Below are 15,508 nucleotides of genomic sequence, written 5' to 3' on the forward strand. Positions count from 1 at the left end.
TGAGGACACTAAGACTTAACGAAGTTCCTTACAGAGTTAAATTTCAACAGTTTTAACTATGATAAGAATCTTGCGTTTTACCACTTGGCTATGCCTGTTACGAAACGTAGACTGGAGGCGGATGCAGGTGCAGGTCACAGTCTTTATTAGACACAAAATTCAGGATTAAAGTAAACGCGGTCTTCACCGGGAAACGAGAACATAAGAGGCATAGAAAACAAACGCAACTACTGATCCAAACAATACTAACAAGGATCAACCAAAGACACGGTATAATACTGAGCGAAGTGCTCAGTCACCCCTGCATTTAAATAAAGAACATCGTTAACTCAAAGCATGGACACCTGGGGCAAATTAAAGTCACTTAACACAAAATGCTCAATCGGGAAGCGAGTGAACGAAAACAATGTCACGTGACTCGTCAGGAGCCGAGCCAGTGCCCTCTGCTGGCCGTGGCGTAACAGTGCCAGATACTCTAATTCTGCAAATCCAATGTGATACTTGCTCAAGGGCAAGGTGTCTCTTGAACTGTTATAACTACATTTTTGATCTTAAGATAAGCTGTAAATACATATTTATGGTAACTATACACTCTCTCATAAGCATCAACATATGGGCAGATTTCTTTCACACAGTATTAATCTGTCCATGGTTGTTTGATATTAATGGAGACTGTGTGCAAAAGTGCTTTGGGCTTATTATTTATTTGGGCTTATTAAGAGAACTTAGATGTGAATTGTGACTAACAAGTTAAGAGGTATACAGTACATTTCAAATACCTGAAATCAATAATACTTATATACTAATAACTATATAATTATATAATAATATTAAATACAATATTTATATACCATAGGTCAGGGGTATTCAAAGAAAAAAGTGAAGGTCCAGCTACATATAATTCCTTGTTTACAAAAGTCTGGATAAGCAACTAACATGACTACTTTTGAAAGCTTAACCATTGATGATTAGTTCATGCCTATATATAGGCCACAAGGTGAACAAGGAAAAAGTGGCTAGAAAGTGATTTTCATTCCCACACCTTGGCACTACTTTTTAAACGCATTTTTGCAAAAGACAACACCATTATGGACTTTATGTTAAAAGTTCTCTGCAAAATATCCTGCAGTTTTTGGTCACGATCCATAAATGTATAGAATTGTGAATTTAAATATATATATATATATATATATATATATATATATATATATATATATATATTTATTTATTTATTTATTTATATTCATTTTATTCATTCAAACTGACATTTATACATGTACCTAAACATTTGAGAGAGGTATTGGTGCATTAGTATACTCAAGTGTGAATGTAGACTATGAAATAATGCAAATTTGTAGAAAATATGCTTCAACTTTACGGATTGGCACCAAGCAAATTAAACATGCAGGTTGTAAATTTAGCAAAACTGTGATGCTTTATACATCAAAATTTCCAGTAGACACTGTGTAATCACAGAAAGAAAAAAAAGAAGCACACTTTGGCCCAATAATAAAAAGACAGGACAATTTGATGTGGTTATGTTTTGCTTCATAATGGTGCTTCACGTTAAGACTTTTGACTAATCCCACAGATTCTGAAGCAGAGAATAAACACATACTTCTGTGTCAGTCACTTTTAAATTTCCTGTTTTCACTGTCGGTTTTTTCCCTGAAGCCATTGCCACTCCCCTAATTAAACAGAACATGGTGAATAAAATGAATAATCTGTGAAAACTCTTTCCTTACTCATTGAGCTGCCTTCAGATAACAAAATACATAAATGTCAGATCGAGGATCTTCTACAGAAATCAATATGGTTATTGTTTAGAAAATTGGAGCCATACATCGATCGGCTCTGCTACAGTATTTTTTCTAGTACTCGGTTCGATCCTCTGAAATACTTTGCTGGGTCTGCATCTGGATTGTGATCCGCTAGTTGATGATCCCTGCCATAGGTATTTGTGAAAATTGTTTTAGCAGTGCTATAACAAATAACCCTAAAATGACCTATCACCAACTTTTCCTGGAAAGTACTGCTTTTACAGTACCTTAAACCCAATACATATTGTACTTCTTACCTTGGGATCTTTCTGGCTGAATCCACACATGTAGTCATTCACAAGACTAAATGCAAATCCTCTGTTCATGAAGGTCAGGCAGCGCTGTAAGGAGAAGTAGAAGCATTTTCATATTTTAACTAAAACACTATAAGGACAGTTCAAAGCAAGTAAATATTTTGTTATTTTGAAGCACAACTAAACTGTACACTGTACAGTACAAGGTATATAACGCTGCAAAGCTGAGAGCTACTAGAAAACACATGAAGTCAGTAATATAAGGTTCTGTCTGGCATTGTGGTTAAAAATGAGTAAATAATAGAAAATAACCGCATAAACTTCATCATTGGGGAATACTTTATTCTCCTCTGGTGTTATTGTTTCATTTCGAAAAGTTTTTGGTGTGATAATTCAAGTAATAAGTTATATCTCCAAACACACAGATAAACTTAGGTTTATGAAATTCTACTAGCCAATCATTATCCAGGATAAACGCACAACAGATGCCGTGTTCAATCGATATTGTATATGTGCTGACGAAAAACAGCATACTCAAAACCTACATGGTTAATAAACAGAACTTTACAGTGTCACCAGGACTTAATGTCAGCTATCAGATTTGGTGTGTGTATCTGTGGGTGTGTGTGTGTATGCACGCGTGTGTGTGGTTTTTGTAATGTATTATAATATAACGACATTGTTATAAAATAACATACAAATAAACAACTTAAATACAATTTTAAAGTAAAAATATTTTGTTTACAATGTCAAATTTTCAAAAGTAATTTTAGGTCTAAAGATATGACTGGAAGGAAGGGGTTGGAATAATCGGACGATTTGGATTGATGCAAGTACTAAAGCAATGATTTAAATAAATCAAGGCACTGATAATAAATCATTAATAATAAATAGCATTGTTTGCCTGTAACTCTGATACTTTTAATTGTCCTTCTATAAGTCATCATCATTCAAAATTAATGGTAGTATTACCCCAGATTCTGAAAGTTGGTCACATAACGATACCTAAATCAAAATCATATCATATTGTATTGTAGTAGATTCAGTAGTATTAAAATGATCACATTGTTGCCTTAAGAATTGTATCATATCATGTGGAAGCCTGAGGTTTACACCCCTACTGGAAAGCATATCTAATATCTAGTGTTAACAGGCTTAAAGGTTACACTTTTTTTTGTATTTGTCACCTATTAGGTTTGATGGACTGCTTATTAAGAAACAGACTCATTTTGGGTTTTTTTTTTAGCGGTGTTTGGCCGGTGTTGAGAAAGCCACCTTCTAGCTATCTCAGAATTTTGAAAATGTAAATTTGAATTAAGATTAAAGTGTAACTGTAGTTAAGCTTTTAATATTGATTAAGTTTATAATTGGTGGAATGGCTAAAGTTTAATGCTCCATATCTCAAACTTTGCTTCTTCCCCCAGATAGAATCTTACAATACTAAGTTCACAAATATTTATTTAATTATAGTTATGTATGCATCTAGCTCAAGATATAAACTCAAGATATAAATGTCCTACAGTAATTTCTGCATTGATTTCTATTATTGATTAGGTTCAAGTGGATAAAACTTTTGCAAACAGGATGTGTTCTGAAACACAATATGCTTTTGATTTTTTTTTTCTTCTAACATGAGAGTGCTTTATATGATATCTACTGATAACACCCTCTCTGTGTGCATGTGGGTTACATGCCTGAGTAAGTAGATACACATACCTTAATGAAGTTGGCCAGGCTGATGTTGACGCAGCGAGCCTCTTCAGGGATCTCTACATAGCGTATGGTGATGTGAGGCATGATGGAGAGCAGCAGAGACTGCAGCACCTGCTGGAATGAATCTGGGAACCTCTGCGCTCTAGGCATCTATGAGAGGCAAATAAAGCTTTCGGTTGGATTTCTTACTTGTACTTTGAGAAATGTTCTGAGCGGCTTTTTGCATTTTCTCATTACTCCATTACTAAGCCCTTTAATTCCCAACTTTAGTGGGAGATCATGAAGTCATGATATAGAAAATAAGAGCAAAGACATGCCAATAGGTCATGTTTAGCCATTCATACAGTATAACCGATGAAGAAAATAGTAAACTGTTAACTTTGTTCTTTTTGTAGCCAAATAAAATACCAACTATGCTGAGGAACATCTCTATGCCTAGTTAAAAATGCCAGGACCTTTAAATATGCTATTTGGAAACCATGTTTTCCTGTCATTTCTAATAGCCTTCTGAATGATCTCAATTGCTCATAATGAACAGCTATAAACAAAACATTGTAATTCATTTTAAATACAGTATTACATTAACTTCTTTAAATACAGTAAATGCTGTATACATTGCACCAAAAAGCAGATAGTGCTCAGAAGTTTGTTTTCATGCTGAAAAACACAGAAGTGTGGAAAAGAGTCAGATTGCAACCTTAATGATTATGGAGTGTGTGCTGAAAAAAAAGTGTACAAATGATAGTACAAATGTAGCATTTGAGGCAGAGACTAATATATATGAAGTCTTATAAGGTCTAGTGTTAAAGATGAGTTACTACATACCATGATCAGTAACTTTTTAAAATAAAGACACATTACATTTGTATCTTTCCTCTTGCTGTTCAAATTCTAACAGGTTTATAACAGAGGGCTGTAAATGAGGTGAAACACACCAACCTTCATTCTGTTGCCTTCTAAGAGGTAATGTGCCATTGACTTGGCCATTGCGTCAAAGAAGAACCATGAGTACTGCAATATGAGACAAATAAGGCATGAGACATGTTCACTACTTTTAGTAAAGAAAGCAAATTAATCTTTAGGTTCAAAGGATTAAGTGAATGAGCTGAATTCTTCAAAAGAAGCTGTGACTGATGCCATCCCTGCTTGTTTGGTGCTAGTCAGAGCTAAATAAAACCTTGACATAAAATTCAGGTTCGCGGCTGGCTGGCTTGTGAAGAAAACGGAAATGCTGTAGGGGGAAACCCCCACAGTGCTCCCTGCTGCTCAGAGAAAGTATTGCATGTCTAAGAGTTGATGGATCTGGAGTATATCCTGGGAACACTGGGTGCAAGGCAGGGACACACCTTGAATGGCACTCCAGTACTTTGAAGGGCACAGGGCACCATACACATACACGCACATACATGCACATACACACATACACACACATACACACACATACACACACATACACACACATACATACACATACATACACACACACGCCAAGAGACTATTTACAGTCACCAGGCCATTTACTGACATGTTTTTGTGAGGTGGGAGGACCAAAAACATGAGTAATAATAACAACAACAACAACAACAATAATACCTTCAGTAGCTTGTTGCAGGTGTTGAAGTCGGCAGTCTGCTTGAGAATTGCAGTCACAGTTGTGGCTAAAACTTCATGTGTGGTCACCGAGTTCCCCGATGCTGCACTGTTTGTGAGAAATACATACTATGGACAGAAGAGACATTTTAGTTAAAACCTATTCATATAAAACGATTCAGATTCAAAAGCTATTTATCGTTACACCAAATATATAGCCAATTAAATATATAAAACCTATTAAACACATGAACCCTTTCATGTTACAAATAGCAATAACCGGCATAATAGTCCTCAAACTGAAGAAAAAACTGGAACAACATGAGTATATAAGACAAGGAATCATAGACAATAAAATATATATATATCTACCTTAAGGAAAGAGCGCAGGTAGTGCTCCAACCCTTCTTCATGACACTGGGACACAATGTGAATGATCACACTGTGGGGAACATTACTATCTATTACTACTCCTGTCCTCAGTCTATACACCATGTATAAATGAAACATCTGAATTAAAGAATGGCTGTCCATTTTAGGGAAATGGCAGCTTTAATGCACATTTAATAGATCTGTTGCAGCCCAACCCAAAGAGCACCCAATTTACCGTGTGGCGTTGACGGCAATCTCTTGAAGCTCTTTCTTTGTCGCAACTAGGACCTGGAAGAGCTGCACAAGCACGGTGGGCAAGAACTTTATGATGACCTGAGTCTCCACAGCGTGCAGGCACTGCCACAGGACGAGAACGAGTAAGATTTCTTTTTAAAATCAATATTTCTTTTAGACGTTGGTCACAACCTCATGGCTATATCACTTGCTTCATTTATGCAAATGTACACTTGAGGCAAAAATTTGTACACCCTACAGACAAAGACATTTCATTTAAAATAATGAAATATTTAAGGTACTGTGTCTCACAGAAGTTCATTATCAGAGTAATAATTGCACCTTGTAACCTCCCTTGTGATATAAGTGAGCCTTACCAAGTCTGTATGAATTATTTGTTACCAAAGAAAAAAAATGTATAAGAATGTATACCATATGGTAGGTATGGTTTGTGAATTCAGGCTCTGACAGCTCATCTGCCTCAGCTATATCACTGAGGAATGTGCGCAGGACTGATTTTAATCCTACATAGCAGTTATTATTTTCAATTGCACTTGCAATACCTGCAATATTTCCTAATGGATTTAGCTGATTCTATTTCCCCTCCAAAATAAACAAACGAGTAGCCCTGAGCAGTTACTAAGGACCACTGCACATTCATGTTAATAAACATTTTCTTTAATTGAGCTTATCTCATATTTGAACCTGCATTTACATCCATTTAGAACACATTATCTGTTTAATCCAAATATCCAAATATATCCCTACAGTGAATGCTCTCACCTTTAAATATTTGATGAGCTCTGTCAGGTTAACTTCTGATGTAGACCACCTCAGCTGACAATATTGGAAGAAATTGTGGAGGTGCAAATCCTAGATGGGGCCAAAGACAAATGTGTGTGCGTGTGTTTTTTTTAACAGTCAGTATTTATACCTTTTTATTTTTTAACAGGCAGGAATGAAACTGATGTTTTTCACTTACTACAGTGAATAAAGCTCACCTGAGTATAAATTGTTGATGCTGCATAGGTCTTCACTTTAAACAGGGGCTTGGCATTCTCCACCCATTTGATGTCTGGTGACTTGTGGCAGAAATGAAAAGAACGGATTAACAACTCACCAAATTCAAGCAGAATTCATTTGGATACTAATTAAGGAGATGCATGGTCAGGTTTATAAAACATTCCGCAATAAGCGTTTGTTTCTAAAAGCCTTATTCATGATGTCTGATTATGCCTCATTAGTATATATTCAACAGATTAAGTTAGTTTAAATTATTCTATAAACGCATGATCATTCTTTTTCATAAAAGGTGACCACTGTTTTCATATAAAGTGATTCCATTATTTCTCCCACTATTTTTTAAAGCAACACTAAATATGGAATTTGAAACCAAAAATAATCTGAACTGGCATCTCTACATCTTCACAAATGACAGGATCTATGAATATACAATGGACAAACAACTTCATGTCCTCCTGCTAGCTGTAATACCTAGCCAGCTAGCAAACTGCTAGTAAACAGGCTCACAGGCTAATTTAGATATCCATTGGCTTAATTAGTTCGCTAGCTAGCCATTTTAGCATTCAGGCTTTGTGGTTAAAAAGTTTCCAGGTATTAGGTCATCCTCTAATAATTGGTCTTTCGAACATTCCAACTCATCACTAATTTAACTCATAACTCACTATAAATCAGTTTTAAAATGAAAAATATGGCAGCATTGATCCAAACACCGATCTGTATAATTAAAATCAGTTTATATAAGCTGTTTTTCAGTTTAGGAGGTAGTATTGATGATAAAAGTATTGATGGACATGTCAGAACGAGATGCTGACTGAATGAACTGGTGCATAAACACACTAACAGTCTACTGAATAATTAACAATTCCTTATATTTATAAAGTGCTTTTCTAGGCACTCAAAGCCCTTTACATTATATAGGGGGAAAATCTCCTCAATAACCATCAGTGCGTAGCATCCACCTGGATGATGGATGGCTATTAGTGGAGAGGAAAGGAGAGTGATGTAGCCAATTCAGGGATGGAGATTATTACGGGACCATGATAGAGAAGGGCCAATGGGGTAATTTCGCCATTTTTAATGACCACAGAGAGTCAGGATCTCGGTTTAACGTCTCATCCGAAAGACAGATGTACCAAGAGTCCACTGACTAATTTGTCGGGGACAAGGGGGCGTTCGTGATTTCCCACAGTACAGTGAAGGTCTAGTTAGAACAAGAAAGCCATTAAATATTGATTTAAAGAGGAATTTGTAATTTTTAGTTCTGGTAGCACAGGATCAGTAAAAAAAAATCCTTAGTTAGAGGAGATGAACCTACCTTCTTAGAGTCCTGGTTCTTATCACAAAGGTAACCAGATGGTAAATTAGCAGAAACAGGAAGCTGTAGTTCTGAAGACTGTATCCTCCCGTCCTTTAGCAATGGTGCCCAGGCATATCCCACTGCAATGCAATATTAGGTGATTGATGGACTGCTTTAATAATGAAGGTTGATACGTGCACATACAAACATGTGCATACACCCACTCTTACCCAGTGTCTCTACTCCCTCTCTCTTCTTGGAGCTGGCTTTGTTACTGAGCTCACAACTGATGTGGTAGAAGGTGAAGAGAATGTGATGCTTCTCATGAACATGGATTGGCAGCTCAATTTTAATCTACACAAAAAGAAATGAAGGTCATTTATGAAGAGATTTACCTGATTACCACTGCAACCAGGAAAAGAATAAATATTCTTATAAACCATTCTCTTTCATTTATTATACAGTGTAAGCCATATTATAGTGCTAACTACAACAAGCTATCATTGTCCTATAACACCAATGGGTAAAATCCTATTCTGCTGCCTAATAGAGAATAACTCTCACTTCCTGATATCATCAATAATGTAGTAGCTCTGTTTCTAAAAGGCATGCCTTTTTTCAGAATGGAAGTCTTGTGACTTGTAACCAGAATAAACAAAAATGACCTTTGTATTTTATTCACTGTGCATGAAATTTGAATACATTTGATTTTACACGCTGATAAAATGCCTCGATGCTTCTCTATTTCCTTAATACGAGTTCGTGTTAAGTTCACAATTCAGCTTTGTTTTATAATGTTAAGAGGAACTTGTTTTAATAAAAAGGAAGAATAAAAGGAAAAGTCTGGCGTCATTTCACCTATTCCACAAGTAATCATCTACACAGACACAAAGCAACAATTCTTCACGTTTCAATGCACTTTAAAATGGATGCTTTTATGACAATATTTATAAAATAATGAAGATTACCTCATTGTAAAAGTCTGGGCTTTGGTTGTGATGCAGCACTGCAGCAAAAGCACTAGTTGTGAACAGTGGCTCCCCTGGCTTGCCGTAGATACACTGGAATGGATATTGGATAACTATTAACGTTATGCTACATGGTTCACTCTTTCCTTATTCTGTCCAGCCATAGAGGATTTCCCAAACAGGATTTCACTTTTTTCTTCTTCACCTTGCTAGGGTAAGAACTATAAATCATGATGTGCCGGTGGGGGCATGGTCAAGCATCAGCTATGGACGGAGAGGAGGCGGGTCGAACTGGCAGGTAACCTGTGATGATTCTCACCAGTGTCTCATTAATGATAGTCTACTTATTTGTGTTTCTTTGTGCTTTCAGTGGCTCCCGTAACACACACACACACACACACACACACACACACGAGAATGTTTAATACTTCACTGAGATTTTTAATCTTAATTCTCTCTGTAGAAGATTACCAATTATGTGATGACTTTAAAAATGCACGTTTTTCCACGCAGTATCACGGGATTTGTCCCGTGCGATCACGCAGTATCCTGCAGGCACTAAGTATTGAAATTCATTTGTTGTGCTTCACATAATAACCACCAGGTGGCGCATGGAACAACATAGTGCACCTGAACACAGTACAATAAAAATGGAATTGTTCACATAAAAATATTACGTTTCTCATCAAAACTTATGATTAACCTAATTTAAACAAGTTTCTAAGTACACGATTATGTAAAATATAAATGTGCTCTGCTGCTTGTTGCAAAATGGTTCTGAGAGAGGTTCACAGATCCGTGGGCCAAGCACAAGCAGGTCATGGGCTTCAGTACAACAAACAGCACCGTTTGGTTGGTAAAAGAATATATGTGTATATAGTATATGTCCAGGCAAAACTACTGTATCTACTAGGAAGCCGTGTTTATTCAAATGAAACATGACTGCCCCCTAATGGGCTTGTACTTCCTGTGCCAGCAGCATGCACGTGATTCCGCATGAAATCGTAGGTTCCCGTTTCCTTCTACGCGCATTTTTAATGACTTCATATGTAACTGGTTTTCTTCATAAGGACATGTTTGCATATTTAGGCAAATTGACTAAATAGCTAGTTTATTGAATGTCTCAGAATAGTCCTCAGAACAGTCAATAACTCCTCTATTACTGAATGTCATTTGCTGACTAAGAAATGTGCTTTTCAGTCATTATTGTTATATTAGAGTGTCAAAATGCGCCCTTTTACATTGACCAGGTCACCTAACCCAAATCCATCCATCCATCCATCCATAAATTTTCCATGCAGCTTATCCTACAGAGGGTCACGGGGAGCCTGGAGTCCATCCCAGGGAACTCCGGGCACAAAGCAGGGGACACCCTGGATGGGCTGCCAACTCATCACAGAGCACAATCACACACATTCAAACATGACGGATCATTTGGAAATGCTAATCAACCTACAACGCATGTAATTAGACTGGCGGAGAAAACCGGAGTACCCAGAGGAAACCCCCGAAGCACCGGGAGAACACGCAAACTCTGCTCACACAGGGCAGAGGCGGGATTCAAACCCCCAACCCAGGAGGTGCGAGGCAAAATGAGGCAGATGTGGACATTACCTTAAGTGGGCCTGCCCCCTCTTCATCTGAGTCTTTGAACTGAATGGACACCGCAATGTTCCTCGCCTGAAGGACAGACACGTAAAACAGTCACAAAACAACATTTGCACCAAAATTTCATGCAGTTTCATCAATTCTTTTTCCCTTATTTTCAATAAATCAACCTCAAGTCACTGCATCGGAAACTCTGGGTTTAGGAGTCACTAGTCACTAAAAGTCACACAATGCGTTTGCAGCTATTTACCTTCGCAAAGGTCTTTTGACTTTCATATTTGAGCTGCTGGGGATAGATATAGAGGTGATTCTTATAGATGGTGAAAGGGTGATTGTACTTGGCTTCTTCAGAGACAAACTCTTCTAGTTCCACACAGACTTTCTCACACTGCTCATCGAACGGCTTCACTGGGATGTAGGAGGGGGTCACTGAATCTAAGATAAGAAAAAATGTATTATGTTAATATTTACTTTACTTTTCTACTCCTTATAAGCACACAATGTAGACAACTGTTTCTTTAACTGTTTCTCCACCCTATGGAGTGCACTACTGCAAGTGATTTGGGATTCAGCCAGATGCAGATAACTTCCAGGAAGACAGATGAAATAAATCACGTGCTGCTTTACAACGACAACTATTGATCAAAGACAATGTCAGACATGAATCTGTTATGTATGTGTATGCTTGAATCATAATCAATACCAAAAAAATCTGTTGTACAAAATGTGTTTTTATACCAAGTATGGATGCATTACTACTTAAAACAGTAATTGACGGGCAGAACGGAAAACACAAAAGGTATCATTTTGGACTGAATTCAGATTCACATGGTTAACATCTACAGCCCTTATTTGTTTTTTTTTTTTTTTTTACCTTATTTTACTTTCACTGACATTATTTTACTGTCAGTGATGCACAGCTACTCAAACGGATACCTCTCTTACACATTAGGCAACTTTTAAGGTTGAGATTATACTCTTATATTATTATACTATATTGCACTATTAAACGCAATATCTTGGCTTACTATTTACTTAGATACATACGTTACTGACATTGTGTTTGTACAGAATAATAATTTTTAAAAATAGTCACAAAAACAACATGGTTGATTTCAGTTCATTTGTGCTATCAGCACTAATAGAAATATTATTGTTTTTTAATGATGGTTTTGAGAATGAGTATTTGTGTACTCGTTATGGAAACACCAAAACCCATTAAACGCTTTTCAGGCCAGCCCTAGAGCTGTCACTTTGGGAAGACGGTGTAATTACGCAATAAAACAAAATGCTCAGAAAGGTTCTGAATAGTCAAGCACAGTAACTGACCCATGGCGAGAGAGAAAGTTCTGTAGATGGAGTTTGGTCATTATCATTGTTGTAAGCAGTCATTATATCACAGTTCTGTCACTTCAGTAATGTACAATATGAGCTAAAATACTGTACGTGCCATAGAATCACAAGTTCAGATATATTCAATGTTTTTTTTAAAAAGAAATAATATCTCTTAACCCAAAGGTCCAACAAACTGATGTGGGCCTATGGCCTTATACAAATGTACTTGCCTCTGAGAGAAGTGCCTTATGCTCAGATCTAGTCAAGATCATAAAATATATGTCTGCCTGCTAATTTATAGATCAGGCAAACTAAATCACTACAAGGATTTGCATTGACAATCACAGACAGATATTGCCTATGAAACTTCTGAAGGTGTGATCTAGAGACTTACTTGGCAAGTCCGGAGACACACATTCGATGGTGACATTCATTTGTCCTGGGATGATTTGCAGCTTATTTTTTTCTGGTCTACAGCAAAAAAAAAAAAAAGATTGTTCAAATTTCTGAACAAAACACGAGACACATGTCTCGTGCAAAAAAACAACAACAAAAAACCCTAAAAACACATATACTGCATACACACTCACTTCCTGATGTCAATCAGGAGTTTGATAAGATCTTCTGTAGAGATCTTACTGCTGTCCTGGCGATACAGGGGTGAGAACTTTCCTCCCGTGTCCAAAGTACCCTGGGCATCTTTAAATACCTGCCTGGAATGGCACGACAACAATGTGTAGTTTGATTGAATTGCAGAGGATTTTAAAGAGAAAAAAAAACACAACAGCAAGCAATGAAGAAGCGGGTAATTAATTATATACTGCTATAAAACACACAACTCGAGAATCTTTGGAACAACAATTCTTCCAGTGTTATGAAACTCTTTCAACAATTTTTGATTAGAGCCTTAATTAAAACATATATGATGCAAACACTGAAATGTATTTACTAAATGTCAAAATAGAAGTCCTACAACTAGTTTGCTTAGAAGGAATTAAACCTTTTCTCCTTTTTTTCTTTACGTCAATCGTTGTCTGCCGCCTCAGTTAATTCATTTATTATTTACTATTTAATAGATGCCTTACTTGGCAGCCCAGGCAAAGGGCATCTTGTATTGGCCGAGCCGCTGGCACGTCTGCTTAGCTGTCTTTAGCACTTTCTGAACCGTCTGTGGATCACGCACACAAAAGAAAAAAAGCAAGAAAAGCAAGATAACAATAAAACTACATCTATACATAATGAAGCAAAGCCTTAAAATATATATTAAACAATTTTACAGATTATGACACGGCTCATAAAAACAAATACGTCTGTATTCTGAGTATATGTCCAAAAAGGACAGATAATAGAAATCCCATTCTAATGAAATGAAAACACATGTTTCAGCATCACCGCAAACCATTTATCCCTCGTCGTTGTGTATGCCTCTTTAAGTGGATCTTTATTTATTTATTTATTTATTACAAGTGGAGCATTAGCACCTTGCTCATATCAGACGTCTTAATGTAGGGTTCAGCGCAGTGAGTGATCCCATTCTGAAGGACCTTCTCCACCCGAGCTACTAGGAAGACATCCGCATGGGGGTTGGTCACAGAGAAGATGCCCTGTAGAACACAAAGACATTTATTGTGCTATAAAAACATTTCAAACACACTGTATGTAAACTCTACACGGTTCAGATGGAAACAGATGCTCCTGCACACTTTTTTTTTGCCTGTAGAGGAGTGCAATTAGCACTGGTAGAACTTACACAATTACAACGAGACACCTCACATACTTCACTAGACACAGAAACCAGGATTACTGAAAGAATTTGGCTGGTTATTTTAGACTGTGAATAAAATCTAGAGTTATGTGTGACTGCAGATACAGAAATCGAAGATGTTTAATCGAGGTCTTTTTTTTAAAGCCAATATTTCTCATAGTGAATGAGAATGCCATCTATAATATAATAAATAAATACCAGTATCTCATGAATGACTATACTTTATGGTTAATAATGTATATTATTAATAATGCATCAATGGAAAGTCCTGCTGATCTGATCAGAAACAGAGTGATGACCAAAAGCAGAAAAAAGAGAAACATAAGAGAGAAGAGTTTATTGATACCTCTGAAGAAGAGACTACAGAAGAGGCTACAGAAGAGACTACAGAAGAGGCTACAGTCTTATATATCAGATCAGAAAAAAAAGTCGAATATGATGCAATGATGATATTTGAAAGGTCGCTTATCTATTCTAAAGAGATGTTTTACACGGCTAGAAATTGAAAAACGGCTGCAGACATGGGATACTCTATTCCACTTATACCTGGATGTTTCTCTGTTTATGAGGAAATTGTTGTTTCCAACAAACCAAATTTTTATTCAGACTCGAGGCATTTTAGACTGTAGCGGTTTGTGTGTATGTGTGTTTTGTGAATTCTTACACGTTAGTGGGTTATAAAGTGTTATGATGTTCCTATCTAGTTACAGTACATGTTTCATGATCTGGTATTAGATTCTTCTCCCATCTCCTTCCATCAAAAAATCTGATCCAACAAGTCAAGCCCCTTTCATGTCACAGATGTTATTCTCTGGTCTGCTGAGTTAGCCTCTGGTTTGTGTCAGTTCCAGTAAGCCACGTCATAGTTCCCACCCTGGCAGTGAAAGCACAGGGCGGTCTGGGTACAGGCTATGATTTACAGTACTACGCAGCACTAGCACAGTTGAAGAAACGGCTCTAATGGATCAGAGACGGTATTACTGAGTGTTAAGAATGCAAAATGCCCCAGCAGGGTCTCAAACGCAATATAGACATTTTTGATCCAAACTTCGAGAGCAAATAAGTGAAGGCCTTTGGTCTAAATGGCATTTTTTACTTACATGCTTGATTACTAATGCATAACTGAATGATTAAGGTGCAGTATAGTGTGTACAAGAAAGCTTCTGCGCATCCAGGCCAAATCTACCAGTTTCATCAACAGTTCCACCCGGATCATTTCATTTCACTTCATTTCATGCATTTAGTCACTTTACAACGGAGATATGGTATTTACCAAATCCACACACAAATCACTTTACATGTTCATACTGCTGTTCAGGGGTATTAACAAAATTCAGTCTGTACAGGAGTTCACCGGCCACAATGCCTGATTTTTTTTCTAAATTTGCAATGCAACTTGCAGAGTTTTTTTTCAGATTTTTTTGTGGAAAACTACATGAATTGGTAAAATCGCAAACTGCATGAAATTGTCTTTTGCAGTGATGTTTGCTGGTAAATGAGACCTTTTAGCTGTGCTCATGTTCAACACA

At 36.8% G+C, this 15,508-nt stretch overlaps 1 protein-coding gene across 2 annotated transcripts in view; it reads right to left on the minus strand.

Annotated features, from left to right (window-relative positions):
- dock11 (dedicator of cytokinesis 11) overlaps positions 1-15,508 on the minus strand; it is an 83,007-nt gene that overhangs the window by 39,175 nt on the left and 28,324 nt on the right. For both annotated transcript variants that reach the window (XM_053628890.1, XM_053628889.1), the window contains exons 13-29: positions 13,696-13,818; positions 13,300-13,382; positions 12,805-12,927; positions 12,609-12,685; positions 11,130-11,314; positions 10,886-10,951; positions 9,272-9,364; positions 8,534-8,657; positions 8,322-8,443; positions 6,985-7,065; positions 6,767-6,856; positions 5,985-6,106; positions 5,750-5,819; positions 5,381-5,506; positions 4,727-4,798; positions 3,791-3,937; positions 2,078-2,161 (exon numbers count right to left, since the gene is read on the minus strand). In XM_053628890.1, the coding sequence (XP_053484865.1) occupies positions 2,078-2,161; positions 3,791-3,937; positions 4,727-4,798; positions 5,381-5,506; positions 5,750-5,819; positions 5,985-6,106; positions 6,767-6,856; positions 6,985-7,065; positions 8,322-8,443; positions 8,534-8,657; positions 9,272-9,364; positions 10,886-10,951; positions 11,130-11,314; positions 12,609-12,685; positions 12,805-12,927; positions 13,300-13,382; positions 13,696-13,818 (1,788 nt within the window). The remainder of the gene's footprint in view (positions 1-2,077; positions 2,162-3,790; positions 3,938-4,726; positions 4,799-5,380; positions 5,507-5,749; positions 5,820-5,984; positions 6,107-6,766; positions 6,857-6,984; positions 7,066-8,321; positions 8,444-8,533; positions 8,658-9,271; positions 9,365-10,885; positions 10,952-11,129; positions 11,315-12,608; positions 12,686-12,804; positions 12,928-13,299; positions 13,383-13,695; positions 13,819-15,508) is intronic.

The sequence above is a fragment of the Ictalurus furcatus genome, chromosome 7 (assembly GCF_023375685.1).
Source record: "Ictalurus furcatus strain D&B chromosome 7, Billie_1.0, whole genome shotgun sequence".
Taxonomy (NCBI): Eukaryota; Metazoa; Chordata; class Actinopteri; order Siluriformes; family Ictaluridae; genus Ictalurus; species Ictalurus furcatus.